This window comes from Prunus mume, linkage group LG4, assembly GCF_029339155.1.
Source record: "Prunus mume cultivar Tortuosa linkage group LG4, ASM2933915v1, whole genome shotgun sequence".
In the NCBI taxonomy this organism is placed as follows: domain Eukaryota; kingdom Viridiplantae; phylum Streptophyta; class Magnoliopsida; order Rosales; family Rosaceae; genus Prunus; species Prunus mume.
This window is the reverse complement of record NC_142701.1, coordinates 19752265-19771038: the sequence shown is the minus strand read 5'-3', so window position 1 is coordinate 19771038 and position 18774 is coordinate 19752265. Positions and strand designations below refer to the sequence as shown.

The 18774-nt window shown below is 39.3% G+C and overlaps 4 protein-coding genes and 1 pseudogene across 9 annotated transcripts; 3 read left to right on the top strand and 2 right to left on the bottom strand.

Moving 5' to 3' along the window:
• Positions 1-129: 129 nt before the first annotated feature.
• On the top strand, positions 130-2046 carry LOC103330233 (calmodulin-binding protein-like protein). Its single transcript, XM_016793584.2, has 2 exons — positions 130-885; positions 988-2046. Exons 1-2 carry the CDS (start codon positions 259-261, stop codon positions 1765-1767), a joined length of 1407 nt encoding a protein of 468 aa, XP_016649070.2. The 5' UTR covers positions 130-258; the 3' UTR covers positions 1768-2046.
• A 586-nt stretch (positions 2047-2632) lies between these two features.
• Positions 2633-5523, bottom strand: LOC103330085 (protein FAR1-RELATED SEQUENCE 5 pseudogene; annotated as a pseudogene). The gene is made up of 2 exons (XR_016126166.1): positions 5407-5523; positions 2633-5098 (listed from the first exon to the last, which is right to left on the bottom strand). The product of XR_016126166.1 is annotated as a protein FAR1-RELATED SEQUENCE 5 pseudogene (transcript).
• A 605-nt stretch (positions 5524-6128) lies between these two features.
• On the bottom strand, positions 6129-8187 carry LOC103330084 (uncharacterized). 2 transcript variants are annotated; one of them, XM_089050901.1, is made up of 2 exons: positions 7831-8187; positions 6129-6335 (listed from the first exon to the last, which is right to left on the bottom strand). In XM_089050901.1, the coding sequence occupies exon 1, from the start codon at positions 8124-8126 to the stop codon at positions 7848-7850; it is 279 nt and encodes a 92-aa protein (XP_088907027.1). In that variant the 5' UTR covers positions 8127-8187; the 3' UTR covers positions 6129-6335; positions 7831-7847. The 2 variants fall into 2 exon arrangements, with proteins under 2 accessions (XP_088907027.1, XP_008230853.2); XM_008232631.2 differs by having other exon boundaries at positions 7819-8186.
• LOC103330082 (pentatricopeptide repeat-containing protein At5g39350) lies at positions 8143-10811 on the top strand. Its single transcript, XM_008232630.3, has one exon. The coding sequence runs from the start codon at positions 8369-8371 to the stop codon at positions 10355-10357; it is 1989 nt and encodes a 662-aa protein (XP_008230852.2). The 5' UTR covers positions 8143-8368; the 3' UTR covers positions 10358-10811.
• Positions 10812-13605: 2794 nt separating this feature from the next.
• On the top strand, positions 13606-18478 carry GAUT13 (galacturonosyltransferase 13). 4 transcript variants are annotated; one of them, XM_016793968.2, is made up of 6 exons: positions 13606-14263; positions 15516-15571; positions 15706-15864; positions 16143-16733; positions 16920-17222; positions 17498-18478. In XM_016793968.2, exons 1-6 carry the CDS (start codon positions 14053-14055, stop codon positions 17780-17782), a joined length of 1605 nt encoding a protein of 534 aa, XP_016649454.2. In that variant the 5' UTR covers positions 13606-14052; the 3' UTR covers positions 17783-18478. The 4 variants fall into 4 exon arrangements, with proteins under 4 accessions (XP_016649454.2, XP_088906089.1, XP_088906088.1 ...); XM_089049963.1 differs by having other exon boundaries at positions 13607-14239; positions 15709-15864; XM_089049962.1 differs by having other exon boundaries at positions 13607-14239.
• Positions 18479-18774: the final 296 nt, after the last annotated feature.

Sequence of the window (18774 nt, the reverse complement as noted above, 5' to 3'; positions counted from 1 at the left end):
CCAAACAAAACGAACAGAAAAAGGCACGTGATCCTCCACCATCACTGTCAGATAAAGTCACAGGCTATAACATTGGATCATCCAAATGCCTACCTTTTATTTTCAAATTTTTTTTTTCTCGAGTCTTGCTACTTGACTGCCCCAATGTCAATTAGTATCAAATTCAACCCAAAATCCCAAACCCACACAATTTGTCCTTCTCAACCTCGAGCATAAACCCATCATTTCCCTTCAAAGCTTTACCTTGTAGGCTTCCCAATGGCCTCTCACCACCACCATCCCCACCCCCACCACCACCACCAAACCCCACCTCCCACCACCATTTGCTGCACCAGCTCCTACAATAGTTGCTGTTGCACCCAATCCCACCACCCCTGCTCCCCTCAACCACCACCACTAGTCACAGACCCACTTCTCCAAGCCATTGCTTCTCATCTCATCCAATCCAACCCACCAGATCCCTACTCTTGCCATCCCAAACTCCGCCACCAAAACCCTCAACCCACCCACAAATTCCTACACCCAAAGCCTCGTTTGCACCAACAAGAACAGCAAGAAGAACAGCAGCTGCACGCCCACTCAATTATCTCCTCCCTCCTCTCCCGCATCGAAGCCCTCGAAGCCTCTCTTCACCGCTACTCTTCCTATCGTTCTCAGTCTTCGTATTCGCGCTCTCTCAGAGACTCAGCTGCTCGAGTTATTCAAACCCACTTCCGTGCCTTCCTTGTTCGCAGATCACGAACCCTCAGGCAGCTCAAAGACCTCGCCTTTATCAAGTCTGCTTTCAACTCTCTCAAATCCTCCATTTCCAATGATACCCACTTCGATTTTCACGCCGTTTCTCAAAAAGCCATCGACTTGCTTCTTAAGCTCGACTCTATTCAGGTAAACCATTCATGGGCATTTGTTCATTTTTATTTATTTATAATCAAGTTACTCTTCTGTTTCGATTTGCTTAGAGATTTTGTTTGGGCACCTTGTCTGCAGTGTGGTGATCCGATTGTTAGGGACGGAAAAAGGTCTATTAGCAGAGATTTGGTTCGGTTCTTGGAGTTCATTGATGGGGTTGTCATGAAAAGGCATGGGCTTTCACTGAAAGCAGTGAAGAATGCGAGGTTTGGTCAAAATGTTAACAAATCTAGGGTTTTGCCCACCAAGTGTGATGATGTGGGAAGGGATCAGAGGGAAATGATTGGTAAATTGAGGGATAGAATTGAGAAGATTCGTGGGTTTGCTAGAGTTTCTGAGAATGATGAGGAAGATGTGGAACTTGAAGGGTTTCAACATGTCAGTGATGAAGATGAAGAAAACCTTATGACTCGATTTAAAAATGGGGTATTGGTGAAAAGACATGGGCTTCAACCTAAGGTGAAGAAAAATGTGAGCTTTGCAGAGAATGGGAATGTGTATAGGGTCTTTAGCAACTCTGATGAACCAGTTTCAAGTGGAGATGGGAGTGATTCTAGTGATGATCATGGAGAGCTTGTGGAGAACCTTCGCAGTGAGGTTGAAGATGTTAAGGGCTTTGCTCAGGAGACTCAGGATGATGATGAGGCACACACCGAGAATGATGGATCACCGCAGGCCAGTGATGGAGAAAGAAACCCCAGAGCCAGAATGACTCAGAGAAGAGAAGACATCTATGAAACCAAAGTCCATGATCTGAGCCAGAATGGTTATTTGCTATTCTCTGCTCCTTTGCCCGTGAAGATGGAGTCTAAAGCAGATATCATAAAGAGAAACAAGGCTGTGAAACTAGTAAAATGAAGGGCTGTAACCTGAGTTTATGTTTTAGGTTCTCCAAATTTTTTGTGGCTATGGGGGTGGATATTAGGTCTTCGCAATTGTATTTTCCACAAATGTTTCTGATTAGGTTAGATTGATTAGAAGATCACCATGAAATAGATGTGTAGTGTTTGTCCGACCCTTCCTGTCTACTGCTGAGAGAGGGGTCCCATATCTATTCTGCAGATGTAACCTTACCCCTGAAGATTCTATGTTTTTTGGATGATGACTTTAACCAAGTTTCTTTTGCAATGTTGACTATGAATAGGGCTTACATATAGCTAGCTTTTTCCTCCATTCCTTCTTACCATTAGTTATGTTTATATGAGGAATTATTGGCAGTGTGGCCTGGTAACGTGTTTTCATGCCAAAACTTTTCATTTCGTTGCCAGGGGAGGTTGTCGCTCGTGGAAGTGTTTTCGGAGTACGAGGAAATTAAAGATAAGGGTGGCATCAAAATTCCAGTACCACAAATCTCAAATTCAAATGGTTTAATGATAATTTCATCAGTTATCACTCCAACTAATGGTATGCAGATGCCAAAAAATGCAAAGACACCATAATGAAACTTTCATACAAATAAAGAACCAATGCAGACTAACGAAACTTGTTTCATGGGGATAAAATGGACAACAGAAAGCCAAGTTCTTCGGCTGCTGCTCCAAACTTATTGCTTATATTTTCTTTTAACATGAATTGTAATCAACAAACACCGAAAGAAAGAACGAAAAAAAAAAAAAAAAACCTCATCTCCCATCTTCCACGGACTTCCTGTGTTGGAAAACATTTTATTTTAATTCTCCTACAAAAGAGAGGTACTGAAGTTTGACACAGAGGAATGACTATCTCAACAAAAGTAACTTGCCATTGCATATTCACCTGAATCCTTCAAACACAAACAATTACTATCATGTCCAGGGCACTTGCAGTAGAGCATAAGTAACTCAGCTTGATGACTGTTCTGGCATGTATTTGGTGAAGTTCTTTTCTGTAGAAGAGTCTCCTTGTTTTATGTTTCTGGTGGTCGAGGGGAACTCAGTACCTGACTAGCAATTGTGGCATCATCACCTCGATAGCTTGTCCCTGCCCTAGTTTCTAGTTTTGGGGCATTGATTTCATGGCATTTCTTTTTGCACCAACAATTTTAACTCTAGCTTCTCTTAGGGCGTTCAATGCCACCTTAAAAATTTGGTCAGATGCCATCCCTTCCTCTGCACATTTAATGGCTTCCTGGTAGAGAATGTTGTATTGCAAGTTCCTGCCTTTCTGAGAATTGGCCTGTAATTCGACACAGGGAAGTAAATCCAACATAACCTCTTCCTTGGCATTTCTTGTCCATCTTTTTAAGATATAACACTGTGGGAGTGTAAAGACATTAGTTGCTTTAAACACTGCAAGCACGTGTCTGCAAAGGATCCCTTCAAATTCAAACATCTTGCAACTACAACTAGCTAGTTGTTCTGCTATATTAAAAGCCACGAAATACGTTTTATGTTCTTCATCAAACCTGGATACCTCATAAGTGCTGGTTCCTCCATCCTCTGTAATTAATTTCACAGCAAACAAAAGAGATTCAAAAACCTCATCCTGAAATATGGTGAACATATTTCTTGTGTAGATATCTGCTCCTTGCTTTTCCACAGGAAGTGGTGTTTTTAGAACTGGTTTAGTATAAAAAGTTTCAAACTCTGCCTTTGCTTCTTTCTCATATCTTTCATCTAAAGCCTTCTCATATTGCTCCGCAAAATCTTGTAAGGTAGTTCCCGAATTCACATAGCCATCAAAAAGTGAGCTTCACACTTCCACTCCGCTGGGCAGCATACATCCCTGCAAAGAATGTATCTCTCATGTATATTGGGACCCACAATTTGCGATCAATACAAAGTGATTGAAGCCAATTATTCCCTCTAAGATTGTACTTATCAAGAAGCATCTGCCAAGTTGATTCAAATGCATCAGGCGTCTCACTCTTGTTAATGCATCTATCAAATTCAACTTGAAAAGTCCTTGGGGTTACACTATATACATGTCCCAATTCCTTCGGCATCTTGCTTATGATATGCCACTTGCAATATCGATGGCTTGATTGAGGAAAAACTTGTTGCACTGCTCTACTTATGGCAGGATCATAATCAGTTATGATTAAACCTGGTTGTCGTCCAGACATTGCCTCAAGCCAAGTTGTGAAGAGCCAACTGAAGGTGGATTCGGTCTCATCTGCAAGCAATGCACAGCCAAAGAGAACTGAATGTTTGTGATGATTTACTCCAGTAAAAGTTGCAAATGGCATTTTATACTGATTCACTTGATAAGTAGTATCAAAGGCTACAACATCAGAGAAACAGTTGTAAGCGATTCTTGATCTTGTGTCAACCCAAAAGACACTACTCAGCCTCTCTTCTTCATCAACCTGTATTGCATAATAAAATGCAGGATCATTGGCTTGCATAATCTTAAAAAACCCAAGCAAACTTTGGGCATCAATGCCAAAAGTGCTCAACCGGCCTCTTCCAATATGATTGACATTACTCTGTACAGCAAATTCCATTTTGCCAAAACTGCTACAATCAGTCAAGACATCCACGGGAGCATCCAAAGACAGTCCAGGAGAACTGAAGGAGTTGCTACAACTTTTTTCAGGAGCAAAGTCTTGCTTATGTGACCTAAGAAAATGCCGCATCGCAGGAGTCACTAACTCATGATTATGGTTCTTCTCTAGTTTTGCCACATACCATCTTCCACAGTCACGTCTCCTCACAGTCATCAGCGCCTTGCAACCTTCCCTAGTGAGTGCCCTAGCACGCCTCCTTTTTGCATCCTCGCCTGAATCTTTCTTTGCATGTCTCTCCCGGCGAAAGCCTTCTTTTGAACAACAAAACTCTCGAGATATAATCGAATTGTCCTTTTTTGAACGATAGTATGAGTTCACACGAATACTAAATCCCGTTTGTTTAGCATATGCATTATAAAAATTCCTAGCATCATCTTCAGAAGTAAACTCCATACCCAGTGTAGGCTCTACAACCCCACCTCCTATATACTGCGACAAGTCAAAATCCACATAACCCTCTTTGCCATCATCCAATACCACCGGAGCTTCAACCTCCTCTGCAACAGAATGTTCATAGCCCTCATCTCCCAGTGCCACAAAGGAGTCTACTCCTTTAGCTTCACACTCACTGGAAGGCACTACCTCCATGATATATTTCTCAATCCCCTCTTGCATTACAAATTAGGGTACCCTTCATTTCTGAAAGGCTTACAACTCAAACAAATGGGTGCCCTTCAACTCTGTTGTTTCTCTCACTACAGGCTGTATAGAAATCAAAAGAGACAAGCACAGAAATTCCAATTACTTTCGAATAATTCAAATGGAGGAACTTAACAGTTAGCACGCTCAGAGTTTCAATCTAAGCATACAAAAGATGAAGAATTTGTGAGTTGGGGACCAAAAACGAAACTTTGTCACAAAATTTGACAGTTATCTAAAAACTCACATCACTAACTAGTAACTCCGCTCAGAAAACTTATGCATGTGCTAATAACCGCAGAGTCATTATACTTGCAGGGGACAAACGGCAGAGAAATGCAAATTTGACAAATACAGCTTTTTGAGATTACCTTCAAATTTTGGTGTTGCAGAGAGTGTGAGAGTTTTCAAGGGACGAAAACGCGCGCCGCCGCGGACCTGAGGGAAATGGGAGGACTAGAATTACGCTCTGCTTTCTCTTACCGAATATTAACACTATACTAGCCGTCGGATTGGTTAAGTTGTGTGCCTGTATCTCGAGATCGGATGGCTGATACATTTCGTTTATAGGCTGAAACTATGATATGGAATCCCTTACTGGGTCCTCTAACCGTCACCTCTTTTTTTATTTCGTTAGCTAAAAAAAGAAAAAAATGAAGCCTGAAATTATTGGGTTTACGGTGAAGCCCATTGGGGCATGCTTTGGCCCAAAATGTTCGTGGGTCCTGCCTACTCTATTAGATACTGTTTAGAGAGACCGTAATGAGGGTTAGTTATAGTGATTCAATTAATTGCAGAGTTATTATTGGATGGTTGGGTTCAATCCTCAACATGTCCACTCAGCATAGCGGCCTCACTATAGAAGCTCCCGAGAGGTGTCTCCCAGCAATTTTCTTCCGGGTCTGCTCAGTTATAAGAATGTCACCGTGTTGGTTTCAAAATAATGTGCATGTCTGAAATGTCCCACAAAATAAACTATTGAACATCTTGGAATAAAATAAGCCACAACAACATACCATCTCCAACGATTTCTAGTTCTGCATAATCATTGATGTTATGAAATTTAAGCTTTACGAATCCGTACCAAAAGAGGTGGTCACAAAATTCTTCTTTATTATAAAAAATGCAAACAAATATTCATCAACTGAACTCAATTTCCATAACTAATTACACCTCAATAACTCCGGTCTTCAAACCAAAGGCTTAACATACAAAGTTTAAACCCCCAGGTCTTCAATGAGCTACAGCATTACAAAGTTCCCTGAAATCGTGCATCGACATAAGTGAAAAGGCCGCGAACCTGCACAAATCACAGAATTGCAGCAACAGTATGTCACAACGACTAGAAATATCAAAAGTTCAAAATTACTTTATATACAGATCAACAAGATGTTAGCAGCAACGCCATCGGAGGTTACAAGCCTCAGATTGGGTTGGTCATGTGCAATGCAAAACTGTGGTCGGTAGTAAGAAAATGTTATGGACATGACCACGAGTACTAAAAGGTAAATGATGCAATGAGAGTTGAAAGTTGAGTTTCGAAGTAATAATGTTGGATTGTCTTACACTTGTAACAATTGACAGAATGTTTTCATGACCAATGAATAGAACTTGTCTTTGCAAAAGCAAACGCTTTTTGTACAGTTTGCTCAAGTCAAATGGTGGAATTTGCTCTGATATCAAAATATCATGGCTTATTGGCAGGATCTTTTTAGAGAGTAAAGTACCGAATATCTTAGAACATAACTCATCTTAACAAAACTGGCTCGTAAAAGAGATTGAAGATGTAACTGTCTTTAAAAAACTCGCTTGGCAGGATCTTTTGAGAGAGTAAAGTACTGACCATCTTAGAACTTAACTTGTCTTTACAAACCGTACTTTCAATTTAAAAGTCTCATTCTGCACAAGAGGAGCATAAGCAAGGATCGATCTGGAGTGTAAGGGTATTTTTAGAGAGTAAATGTACTGAACACTTAGAACTTATTTTCACACACCTTACTGGCAGAGAATAATGCATAAGAGCATTTGGGACAGGACATCTTTCTTAACATTCACACTTATCAAACACTGGGGTGCAAAATCACAAGAAGGAGAAGAACAAAAACAAATAAGGCTCAAATCGGATACAGTCGGATAGTTCCAGGTAAATCAAGAGCTAACCCCCATTTCAAAACCAATAATGTTCGCTAGTAATTTTATAATTATATCTATCTGTGCATTAAGCTCGAAGAAGATCACTACCTATAATGAATAAATAAAAGTAGCTCTACAGTCTTATGCGGGGTGGGATTGTAAAGATATATAACCTCACCACAAAAGAAAGTGAGCACTGAGAGATAGGTTAAGCTAAATAAGCACTATATCTAGTAAGGCATTTTCCCCATAAGGGAAAAACTAACACTTAGGATTAGTAAGATATACAAAGAAACAAAACAATCAGTGACCCAAATCAAAATATGCTAAGTTGGCATTACAAAGTAAAGGACTTTTATGAATCCCAATAATTCCTAGGGCCAAAGCTATACTGCATGAGACCAAAAATTTCTATTTTCATTTCTTTGCGCACACCACAAGTACTCAGAAACCAGACAAAGCATCATTCATGTCCATTGAACCCAACAATTACCCAGAAAAAAAAATTAAAAAAAAATTTGTGGCCACAGAACCTATTAATCAGACATAACCAATAACCCCAATAAAACCCAGACCCTAAAGACTAACAAAACCCCAAAAAAAAACAAGGATAAATGCTCATAGTTAGTGTAGTAGATAGGGTACGGTACCTGGAGACGAACCAATTCTAGTGCTTGATTTACTTCTGAACCTCCATGACGCTCTTGAGCTTTGGAGCGTAGAGAGAGTAAACAACAGCCTGCCGATTGGCGACCTCGAACTGAGCCTTGCCATCTGAAAACGCAGCGGAAATGGCAGATGGGTCCGTGAGGTTCCGATTCTGACGAAACGCGTCGATGGTTCTGCGTTTCGTGTACTCTCTGATGTTGTAGTCTGTGAATTTACGAGCCACGCGAAGAAAAGAGCGGAAAAGCGTGAGCACCTCCGCTCGAGAAGGAGCTCCAGCCGCTATACTCATATCGAAAATGGCGCCTCCTCTAAACCAGAAAGAGCGAGAGATAGTTCAACTCTGAACGAAGGTTTGAGGCTTTCGTTAATAGAGAGCTTCCCAATATTGGTGGGATAAAACGCAGCGTTTCATAGCTGCGACCTTTTTTGTTCTACTATATTGACTAGTTGACGAACCATGACCGTTGGATGAATAATAATCACAAAGCGACCGTTAATACTCTCAAATGAAAAATTAGCGCCAATTGACTGATGAATGGCCCAAGACAAGCTTTTGCCAAAGCCAAGCACGTCCTCAGTACCAGCCCAGCCACTCGATCCCTCACCAGAACGAAACAATTCCATGCCCACACCATCACATCAGGCCTTCTCTCACCGCAAGTCCACGCAAACCTTGCAAGGTTGTATGCTTTATGTAGTCACGTTCCATATGCACGCAAACTGTTCGATGAATTGCCTGACCGGAGCTCATTTTTATACAATACGGTGATAAGAATGTATGTATGCAATGGCTTACCCTATGAGGCACTTAACGTGTTTTCTCAGATGCTGGCCCTAGGGCAGAGCTGCCCGGATACGTTTACGTATCCTGTTGTTATTAAGGCATGTAGTGACTTGTCTTTGGTTGATGTTGGTGTTGTCATTCATGGAAAAACAGTGGCTTCTGGGTTTCATTTGGATGTGTTTGTTCAGAACACTTTTCTGGCGATGTATATGAGTTGTGGGCAGAAGGAATCGGCAAAAAGGGTTTTTGATGCAATGCAGGAACGAAGTGTGGTGTCTTGGAATACCATGATCAGTGGCTACTTTCGAAATGGGTGTGCCAAGGAAGCTTTGAATGTTTTTGATTGGATGATGAATGTGGGTGTGGAGCCGGATTGTGCCACTGTGGTTTCTGTGTTGCCGGCTATTGGTTACTTGAAGGCAATGGCGTTGGGAAGACGAGTTCATGCCTTTGTGGAAGAGAAGGGTTTGGGGAAGATGATTACGCTGTGGAATGCATTGGTGGATATGTATGTAAAGTGTGGTAGCATGAGTGAGGCACGATCAGTTTTTGATAACATGGCTGAGAGAGACGTCGTGACATGGACAACTATGATCAATGGGTACATTTTGAATGGTGATGCAAGAGGTGCACTGGGGCTTTGTTGGTTGATGCAGTGTGCAGGTGTAAAACCCAATTCCGTAACAATAGCTTCTCTTCTTTCGGCCTGTGGGAGTTTGCATCTGTCAAAGCATGGACGGTGCTTGCATGGCTGGGCTATTAGGCAAAAGCTTGAATCTGATGTTATAGTGGAGACTGCTTTAATTGACATGTATTCAAAAAGCAATTGTGTTGACCACAGCTTTCAAGTGTTTGCACACACTTCAAAAAAGAGAACGGTTCCCTGGAATGCAATGATCTCTGGCTGCATTCATAATAGACTTGGGAGAGAAGCGATAGGACTTTTCAAACAGATGCTCGTGGAAGCAGTACAGCCCAATGAAGCAACCATGAACAGTCTCCTTCCTGCATATTCCATTCTTGTTGATTTTCATCAAGCAATGAATATACATGGTTACCTAATAAGATCTGGTTTTCTTTCATGTATTGAAGTTGCTACTGGTTTGATTGATTCATATTCGAAGTGTGGAAATTTAGCATATGCTCACCAGATTTTTAATGAAATCCCAGAAAAGGACAGGGATATTATCCTATGGAGTGTGATAATAGCTGGTTATGGAATGCATGGCCATGGTGAAGTTGCTGTTTCACTTTTCTATCAGATGGTTCAATCTGGGGTGAGACCGAATGATGTCACTTTTACCTCTGTTCTTCATGCTTGCAGCCATGCCGGTTTGGTTGATGAAGGCTTGGGATTGTTCAGGTTCATGCTTGAAGATCGGAAAGCGAGTCCTCAGGCTGATCACTACACATGCATTGTTGATCTTCTTGGTCGAGCAGGTCGGTTAGTTGAAGCCTATGATCTGATTAGAACAATGCCGTTTCAGCCTAACCATGCTATTTGGGGTGCACTACTTGGTGCCTGTGTGATACATGAGAATGTTGAACTGGGAGAGGTGGCTGCTAAGTGGCTGTTTGAGCTTGAGCCAGAAAATACAGGAAATTATGTGTTGATGGCTAAAATCTATGCTGCAGTGGGAAGGTGGAAAGATGCAGAAAACCTGAGACATATGATGAACGAAATAGGGTTAAGAAAAACACCAGCTCACAGTCTGGTTGAGGTCAGAAATATGTAAAAAAGCAATAGTGTGATAGTTCTTTACTCCAAGTGGGTAAAAATCAAGGCTTCAACTAAAGCATCTAGTCAAAACAGAAACTTGTAGTCCAAGTAGAGTTTCATACATGAAACATTTGTATCCAACACAACACTTGATCAAATGGAGAAGTGGGATGTCTTCTCAAAGAGTTCATATGCACAAGCTTCATATATTTCTTCTGGTGAATTAGATTAAATCATTGCTGCAGCAGTGTGAGTTTTTATAATCATTTTGGGTAAAGAGTTCGAGATTACTCCAGGAAGGCAATTCGTTACAAGATAGATCGTACTAAACTTTGGAAGGCCCTAGCCTGATCAGTGGCTCTGAGGTACTCAAAGAACATCTTAACTGGGATGTATGTTGCAAAATGTGATGTAAAGATTACATGTATCTGCAAGAACTTGACTTCAACTACTTCTTTTTTGGTTGATTATTTTTGTTGGCGACATAGTCAATTTAGATCATTTTGGGGTCTACTTTATTATGTCAGAATATGCTTTTAGGCCCACATATTCTTCTGCAAGGCTACCAGCATGTGTAGGACTTGAGAAAAAGATTAGACAATAAAATCTGAGATCTAGATGTCGGTGTGGCTACCTTTTTTGGCAAGCCAAGGCTAATCAATTCAAATGCATTTTCCCATCCCACGGTATCAAATTTTGGTCATAAACAATTCCCTTTCCTAATTTTTATGCCCTTTTTTATAATTGCACGACACCAAAATTGGAGGACTGCCAAAAATATAATATGCATCCAGTCAACATTACGCGTCTTTGTTAGGGGGAGATTTACTAGTAATTCTTCCTAACTCTGGAAAAAAAGATAGGCCAACTTTTGTGCAAAGAATAACAAACCCACCAGATCATCAGATCTCATAGGTTAAAGATGGGCAATATAGATAAACACTTGTGTGAAACGGGATAATATTGTGTTGCTATTCATGATCAATCATGACATGCTACACATGATAACTTTTCCATGTGATAATCTGTGATTGACTAGAAATAGCAAAACAGTGCTTATCTTCATTTCATACAAGTTTTTCTTAGGCAATATGACTCAACCGACACAGGTTACATTTTATTTTAGTCTCAAAAGCAGACTCGGCACTTGGTCATCTGGGTATGAATGCAAGTTTGGAGGGATGGTACATTGGGTATTCGTAGTAGGTAGGTACCTATGGGCAAACAATAGCCTATAGGTGGGAGCAAATAGAATACAATATTAAACACATCCTTTTGTTTTAATTCAGGCTCTCATTTGGTCCTCATTCAGTATTATCAAACAAAATTAGATGTGTAATTATTCAATATTTTTGTTTTCGTGAGGGTTTGAACTTAAAACGTTTACAACTTATTTCATACTCATTTTTTTATTATCATACAATTCGTGCCCGTTTAAACGTCCATTTTACATTTTTCAGCAATTTGGGTGCTGATGCTGACTAAACTGAATTTGCTTGCCAACTTAACAGTCTTTCTACCAATCTAAATTTGCACTAGTTTGATTTGGTACAAAAGCTAGCCCTAATGTGCCCTAACAACACTACATATATAGTGCAGAAACTATACAAAAAGGTCCCATGACCCACAGGTTACCTAGTTTCATTCTTTTAGTAATAAATAACTCACCTGCTGCTCCTTTTGTACATCAACCTCTCATATCTCATGTGGGAGGAGGTTGCATTAAGACTTTAGGAAGCTTCCAATCCCAATTACCAAATGGGTTTACTACTTTAATTTCTTGCATTACTTGTTCTAATCATCTGTCTATTATTGCTAAATGAGAAATCTAATCAAATACGTCATTGACGTGCGGCTATAGTCTACAGATAGCCCCATTAACATTATTCTATGCAGTGATGTTGTTCTTACTTTATTTGGGAAAGTTTGATTTCCCATAATAAGCCAATAAGTTTGCGCAATTGGGAATGGCCGGCAAACGGCACAATTTGATGCCGGAAAACGACAGAGGTGAACAGAAAAAGGCATGAAGCATAGCATGGATTGGCTGGCTGGCCTTTCAAGCGTTGAACTTGAAGCCTAATGAAAACTCCAAAATAAATCCAAGTAATGAACTTTGCTCTCAACAGTGACAATAGTCGACGTTGTTGTGGCAAATTAAAAGAGAATGACCTTTTAATATTCTCAAACATGTCATAAAAAAAAGAGAAGAAAATGGTTGCTATGCTTGTGCCGACCACAAGAGTAAACATGAGGCCCACCGTGCTAGACAAATTGATCCATTTATATAGGCACGACCTGGTGTGCCCTGACATTAAAGAGTCGTATGATTTTTCTTCCTTCTTGTGGCTGTGTGCTTAACGTATAAGAATATCTCACTTAATGGGTTTGATTGTTCTGTGCATTATTCATGTGACTTCCATGACATGAAATGTCATGACTTAAGACCCCGTGGCAATGACTTTTGTCTCTCTGTTTTTTTTCTTGGGAAAAAAAGCTAGCAATAAATCTAGCCTCCCATTAAACTTTGATTTGGCACCCTATCAGCCCCAAGTAGCATTGTTTCTTTGAGTGCTTATTAGTGACTTGCATGACATGCAATGTTAACACTTTAGATCCTCGTAGATATGAGTTTTGAGGATATATCACCCATGCTAGCCTCCTGTCAAGCTAGAGTAACTTGTGCTTCTATGAATCCTTTGATTCATCGTCATGCTCTATTGATACATTATACAATCTATCATGTGAGCAAATAATGCTTTTTTTTTCTTTCTTTTATGCAAGAAGATATATATGACTTTTTTGACATGTTTATTTGCGTTCATAGAATAAACATGAGCGCTGTTTATACTAAACATTCGCCCTTATTGAAATACAAGCACTATTTTATCTTCAATATTTACCCAAGTAATTATCTTAATCAACCAAAAATTAGAAAGAAAAAAAAATAAACTTAACCACACAAATTACATATCCTATCTTAAAATGCATGCCCATAAACACAGGAGATTTATTTCTAAATTTAGCACCCAATTATCACCCGACTCACTCTCTTCGTCCCCTACCATAACCTCAAAGGTCAAACCACTCAGTCTCTTCTCTCTCTAAGCCCAACACGGTTTTGAGTTTTGACTTAAAAATAAATAAAAATCAACATTGAAATTAAAATTAAAATTAAATTGCTTTGTTTTTTGTAATTAGCAATACTTTATTATTTTCCGGGAAAACGAAATTAGATCGGACTGATCAACCAATCAAAGAGGTCCTCACATACCCGGAATGGAAAACTTTGCACGAAAACAAAAACAAAAGCAAAAACCCAATTTTCTCTCTCTTCATTCCCTCTCTCTTTCTCTGTCTCTCATCACTCTCTCTCTTTGATCCATGCTTCCCGACCCAGAAACCCAAATAGATTGTTTGGTTGAAATCTCAGATTAATTGAAGAAAGAAAAATAAAACCCAGTTGTTGAATCTCCAATGCGGTCTTCCAAAAGACCACAAAGAAGCAAATATTTGAGCAAGGGCCATAGATCTGAATTAGGCAGCGTTGAATCTCAGAGTGGGTATTGTCGGTGGGGGATTGCTATTGGGGTTTGTGGGTTTGGATCTAATGGTGAGGGCATGGGTGGTAGTGGCATTAAGTTGGGGTGGTTTCGGTGCTATAGGTATTGCTAGGGTGTTGAACAAGAAGGAGGGGCTGCATAGACGACGATGCAGCTTCACTTCTCGCCTAGTATGAGAAGCATAACGATCTCGAGCAGCAATGGGTTTATTGACTTGATGAAGATCAAGGTCGCAGCTCGCCACATCTCTTATCGAACCGTTTTCCACACCATTCTAATCCTCGCTTTCTTATTGCCCTTCGTCTTCATTCTCACTGCTGTTGTTACTCTTGAAGGTGTCAACAAGTGCTCCTCATTTGGTACTCTTTTTATTTATTTCTTCAATTCCCCAATTGCTATCTCAATCCCAAATTTTTATTTTTTGGTTTTCTTCGTGTGTATTGGTTTGTTTATGATATTAATGGACGGATCTTGACTTGCCCATTTCATGTTTATTGTTATTGTTGGCTTGCTTGGATGAACCCGATTCATTGCTTTTGTTAACTGGGTCCATTTGATTCACATCGAAATCTAAATCAAATCAAATCAAATTCTGGTTGTTGGGTTTCCGCATATTCGATTCCTTTTATTCAGAGTCTGTTAACATTGGAATTCTATGCCATTGCGTTGGATTGGTTATCTAGTTCTGCAGTATGTCACATATTTGGTTAGATTTGAGGTGGATAAATTGTTTATGGGCATTTAATGTGTTGATTGGTTGGATATGAAGTAAGATTTAAAACATTCTGTATGGTATGGCAAATAAATTGTAACTGATTCATTAAATCATCATCACCAATTTCATATTTTTAATCCATGCTAAAGAATTTTTTGAATTCAGTTTCTGAACTGGAACCATCTGTTATGATCTTAGGGATATTAGTTATAATTTTCTTTTTCAGTTCATTGCCTTCAGCCATTTGAACTTGATTGGTCAAATCAGTTTGAGGTATTGTCTTGATTTGTTGATTCAACGTTAATATTTCCTGGTTGATGATAAGATTATGGATTTGTTGTGTTGATATGGTATATCATTATTATGTTGATGTGGTATAACATTATTCTTTGTTTCATTTTAGTTTCTATCAATATTTAGCTACTAATAGTTGGATTTTCATTTGTGCTATTTATTCTACAAAAACTAAGTTGGAGAGAGAATAACATGTACTGCTTGGTTAACCAAATCAACAGAATGGCATGTACTGCTTGGTTAACCAAATCAACAGAATGGCTGCTAAGCTTGACCCCATATTTTTTATGTGTTCAAGAAATTTTGGAGTAGGTTAGGTATCTCTGATAGTTCAACCCCAAATTTTGAATTCTAGGTGTTTCTTTGCTTTAGTTCTTTAAGTTTGTCATCCCTATCAATGGATCTAAGTTCTTCTCTTACTTTTGATACTTTAACCATCTATAAGTTTTCCATAATTGATTCTCTGGTTTTATAGAGCATCAAATTATTTATTTATTTATTTTAATAGTAACATTGTGTTTCTTCGGTCATGGACCACAATTTTTCTGTAACCTCTGGTATTGAATTTGTAATTTTATTGTTGCTTTACTCCTGTGCTTCAGATTGTTTAGGTAGGCGTTTGGGACCAAGGCTTCTGGGTAGGGTTGATGATTCAGGGGTAAATAACTTTTTCTCCAAATGCTGTAATTTCTTTATTTTTTTTCCCGACATTATATTTAAGTTTTGATTTGGGTTAGCAAGTCTATTGAATGATTACCTAAGCTGGATCTTCATGTTGTGGTGACGGCACAGCAGAGACTGGTTAGAGACTTTTACAAGATTCTAAATCAAGTGAACACTGAAGAAATCCCAGCTGGTCTGAAGCTACCAGATTCATTTAATCAACTTGTTTCTGAAATGAAGAACAACCAGTATGATGCAAGGACCTTTGCTTTCATGTTAAGAGCAATGGTATGTTGTGTGTTATAAGAAACATGGTTTTATACATGTTTTGTATCGTGCATTATCTTTTTGGGAGTGGTAGTGTTGGAGTTGTTCCTAATATGGTCATATCACATCTCATTATTGCAGAGAGATTTGTGGGAAGGGTGGTCTATTTGTGTTTGTGGGTGTGAGAGAGATAGAGAGAGCACCATTAAACCTAACCCCCACTCCCCCCTAAAAGAAAAAAATAACCCTTGTTAACTGTGGGAACTTTAAGAATAATCTTGTACTGTTTTTGTGTGTAGATGGAAAATTTTGAAAGGGAAATCAGAGAGTCTAAGTTTTCAGAGTTGATGAACAAACACTTTGCAGCAAGTTCTGTACCCAAAGGCATCCACTGTCTGTCTCTACGTTTGACTGATGAATATTCATCCAATGCTCATGCACGCAAACAATTGCCTCCTCCAGAGTTACTGCCTTTGCTCTCTGACAACTCTTATCACCACTTTATCCTATCAACTGATAACATTCTGGCTGCTTCAGTTGTTGTTGCTTCTGCTGTCCAGTCATCTCTAAAACCTGAAAAGATAGTCTTCCATATCATTACTGACAAGAAAACCTATGCGGGTATGCACTCATGGTTTGCACTCAACCCTGTCTCCCCGGCTATTGTTGAAGTGAAAGGCGTGCACCAGTTTGATTGGTTAACAAGAGAAAATGTTCCAGTCCTTGAAGCTGTAGAAAATCAAAATGGGATCAGGAATTATTACCATGGGAATCATATTGCAGGGGCTAATCTTAGTTCTACAACTCCACGAACATTTGCATCAAAATTGCAGGCTAGAAGTCCAAAATACATATCCTTACTCAATCATCTTCGTATATATATCCCTGAGGTAACTCTCTTCCCTAAGTTGGAGATGTGGAGTCTTCGATACTTTTGCAATTTTTTATATATGGTTTTTTTTTACAGATGATGCTTAATATTAAAGTGGTTTCTGTTTATTTGATAATGTTCTATAAGATTTTCTTTTAATTTTGTAATGTCAAAATGCATGTGCTGATCATGTATACTGTAACAGCTATTTCCCAACCTTGACAAGGTAGTTTTCCTAGACGATGATGTTGTGATTCAGCGAGACTTATCACCACTTTGGGAAATTGACCTTGGGGGAAAGGTCAACGGAGCTGTCGAAACTTGTAGAGGTGAAGATGAGTGGGTAATGTCGAAGCGGTTCAGGAACTACTTCAATTTTTCGCATCCCCTTGTAGCAAAGAATTTGGACCCTGAAGAATGTGCATGGGCTTATGGGATGAATATTTTTGATCTCAGTACATGGAGAAAAACAAATATAAGAGAAACTTACCATTCCTGGCTGAAAGAGGTAAAGTAGAAGTAGTAAAGCTTCTCTTACACACTTGGGGTTTTGTTTGTCTTTTTCATTTTCTCGTGGAATGATAGATCTGGTAAACTTTGCAAATTCAGCAAGGCTCTAATGGTGATGTAAACTCTGCAGCATTGGGTTATTTTATTATAATTTTTTCTGTTCCATATTCTTTGAGGTCATTTGCAACCGTATTTTACTTATTCTTGAAAGTCAGTTATTGGCGCATGGCATATGGATTATTGCAACTTACTTTAATTGATTTTCTTGTGCAGAATCTGAAGTCAAACCTGACAATGTGGAAGCTTGGAACCCTACCACCCGCTTTAATTGCATTTAAAGGTCATGTTCACCCAATTGATCCATCATGGCACATGCTTGGATTGGGTTATCAAAATAAAACCAATCTTGAGAGTGTGGCAAGGGCTGCAGTTATCCACTATAATGGTCAGTCAAAACCATGGTTGCAGATTGGCTTTGAGCATCTTCGGCCATTTTGGACCAAGTATGTCAACTACTCGAATGATTTTGTTAGGAACTGCCACATCTTGGATTCATAGTTGATCATCTGGAGGTGCTAAAAACAGGAGATGGGACAGGAAATGACAAGAGTTATATGGGATTCATGAAGTTTTTTTGCAGCTCGAAATTTTTTCGAGATCTATTTGAGAAGACAAGCAGAAAATTCACCGATAGGGTAGAACTTCCCAGTTCAAGAATCACTTTCATCCCTTGAAATTCTGCAGACAATGACCAGCATCATATTATCACAGCATGAGATTCATTCTTTCATTCTGTAACATAGCAATCTGTCCTCATTTTTTGGTTCGGAGAAGGATAGTATTATTGGTCTTCATGGCGGGGGTTTTGCATGATTCCTTAGCACATATATCAGAATAAAGTGAAATTCAGATGACAAGTGCCTTATGTCAATACCATCATACTGGTTGGTGTAGGGAAGAGAAAGGCTAGGACAGGTCTTTTGTGAGGCTCTCCCATTAGCCCAGATATGTTTTTTCACTTTCATTTTTTTGCCCTTTAAAAATCTTTTCTTGTCTTCATTTTTGTTAGCACCCATTTCTTCCCCTCTTTATTTGATATCATGATGTTGAACTTTAGGAGTAGAACATGGAGATTGTTCTGTTACAGGTCCCATTGAATTGGGGAGCTGTTTTTAGGTTATATATCGGTATTTGTTTATGTACTGTTCACGAGAGATTTAAAATGTGCAGATAAATTCTTTTTCCTGGATTTTATAGTTAGTCTCATTATATTTCTAAATTCTTGCTGTTTTTATGCCCTCTGTATTCATTAGGGTTTAGTACCCTACGAAGTTTGGTATCCATGATTTCTTGTCAGCCGTCTAGAAGAAGTATAATAACCCTAGAGGATTCAACTCTGGCGGCAACCATCCGAAACGTGTACAATTTATCTGGTCATATTTTAACTGTAATGTTTTTTGAACCGTTGTGTTTGGCATGGCACCCTTGAAGACTCAGTCTTGACCTTCATCAAAGCTTTGAGAAACATTTGTCTTTCCAAACTCAAGAAG

What these genes read in the sequence shown, in the direction of transcription:
- LOC103330233 (XM_016793584.2), top strand. Translation starts at nt 259, where the DNA reads ATGGCCTCTCACCACCACCATCCCCACCCCCACCACCACCACCAAACC. An exon ending in TTAAGCTCGACTCTATTCAG is followed by an intron (nt 886 to 987) that starts GTAAACCATTCA and finishes CCTTGTCTGCAG; the next exon opens with TGTGGTGATCCGATTGTTAG.
- LOC103330084 (XM_089050901.1), bottom strand. Translation starts at nt 8,126, where the DNA reads ATGAGTATAGCGGCTGGAGCTCCTTCTCGAGCGGAGGTGCTCACGCTT.
- LOC103330082 (XM_008232630.3), top strand. Translation starts at nt 8,369, where the DNA reads ATGAATGGCCCAAGACAAGCTTTTGCCAAAGCCAAGCACGTCCTCAGT.
- GAUT13 (XM_016793968.2), top strand. Translation starts at nt 14,053, where the DNA reads ATGCAGCTTCACTTCTCGCCTAGTATGAGAAGCATAACGATCTCGAGC. An exon ending in CTTTCATGTTAAGAGCAATG is followed by an intron (nt 15,865 to 16,142) that starts GTATGTTGTGTG and finishes TTTTGTGTGTAG; the next exon opens with ATGGAAAATTTTGAAAGGGA. An exon ending in TTCGTATATATATCCCTGAG is followed by an intron (nt 16,734 to 16,919) that starts GTAACTCTCTTC and finishes ATACTGTAACAG; the next exon opens with CTATTTCCCAACCTTGACAA.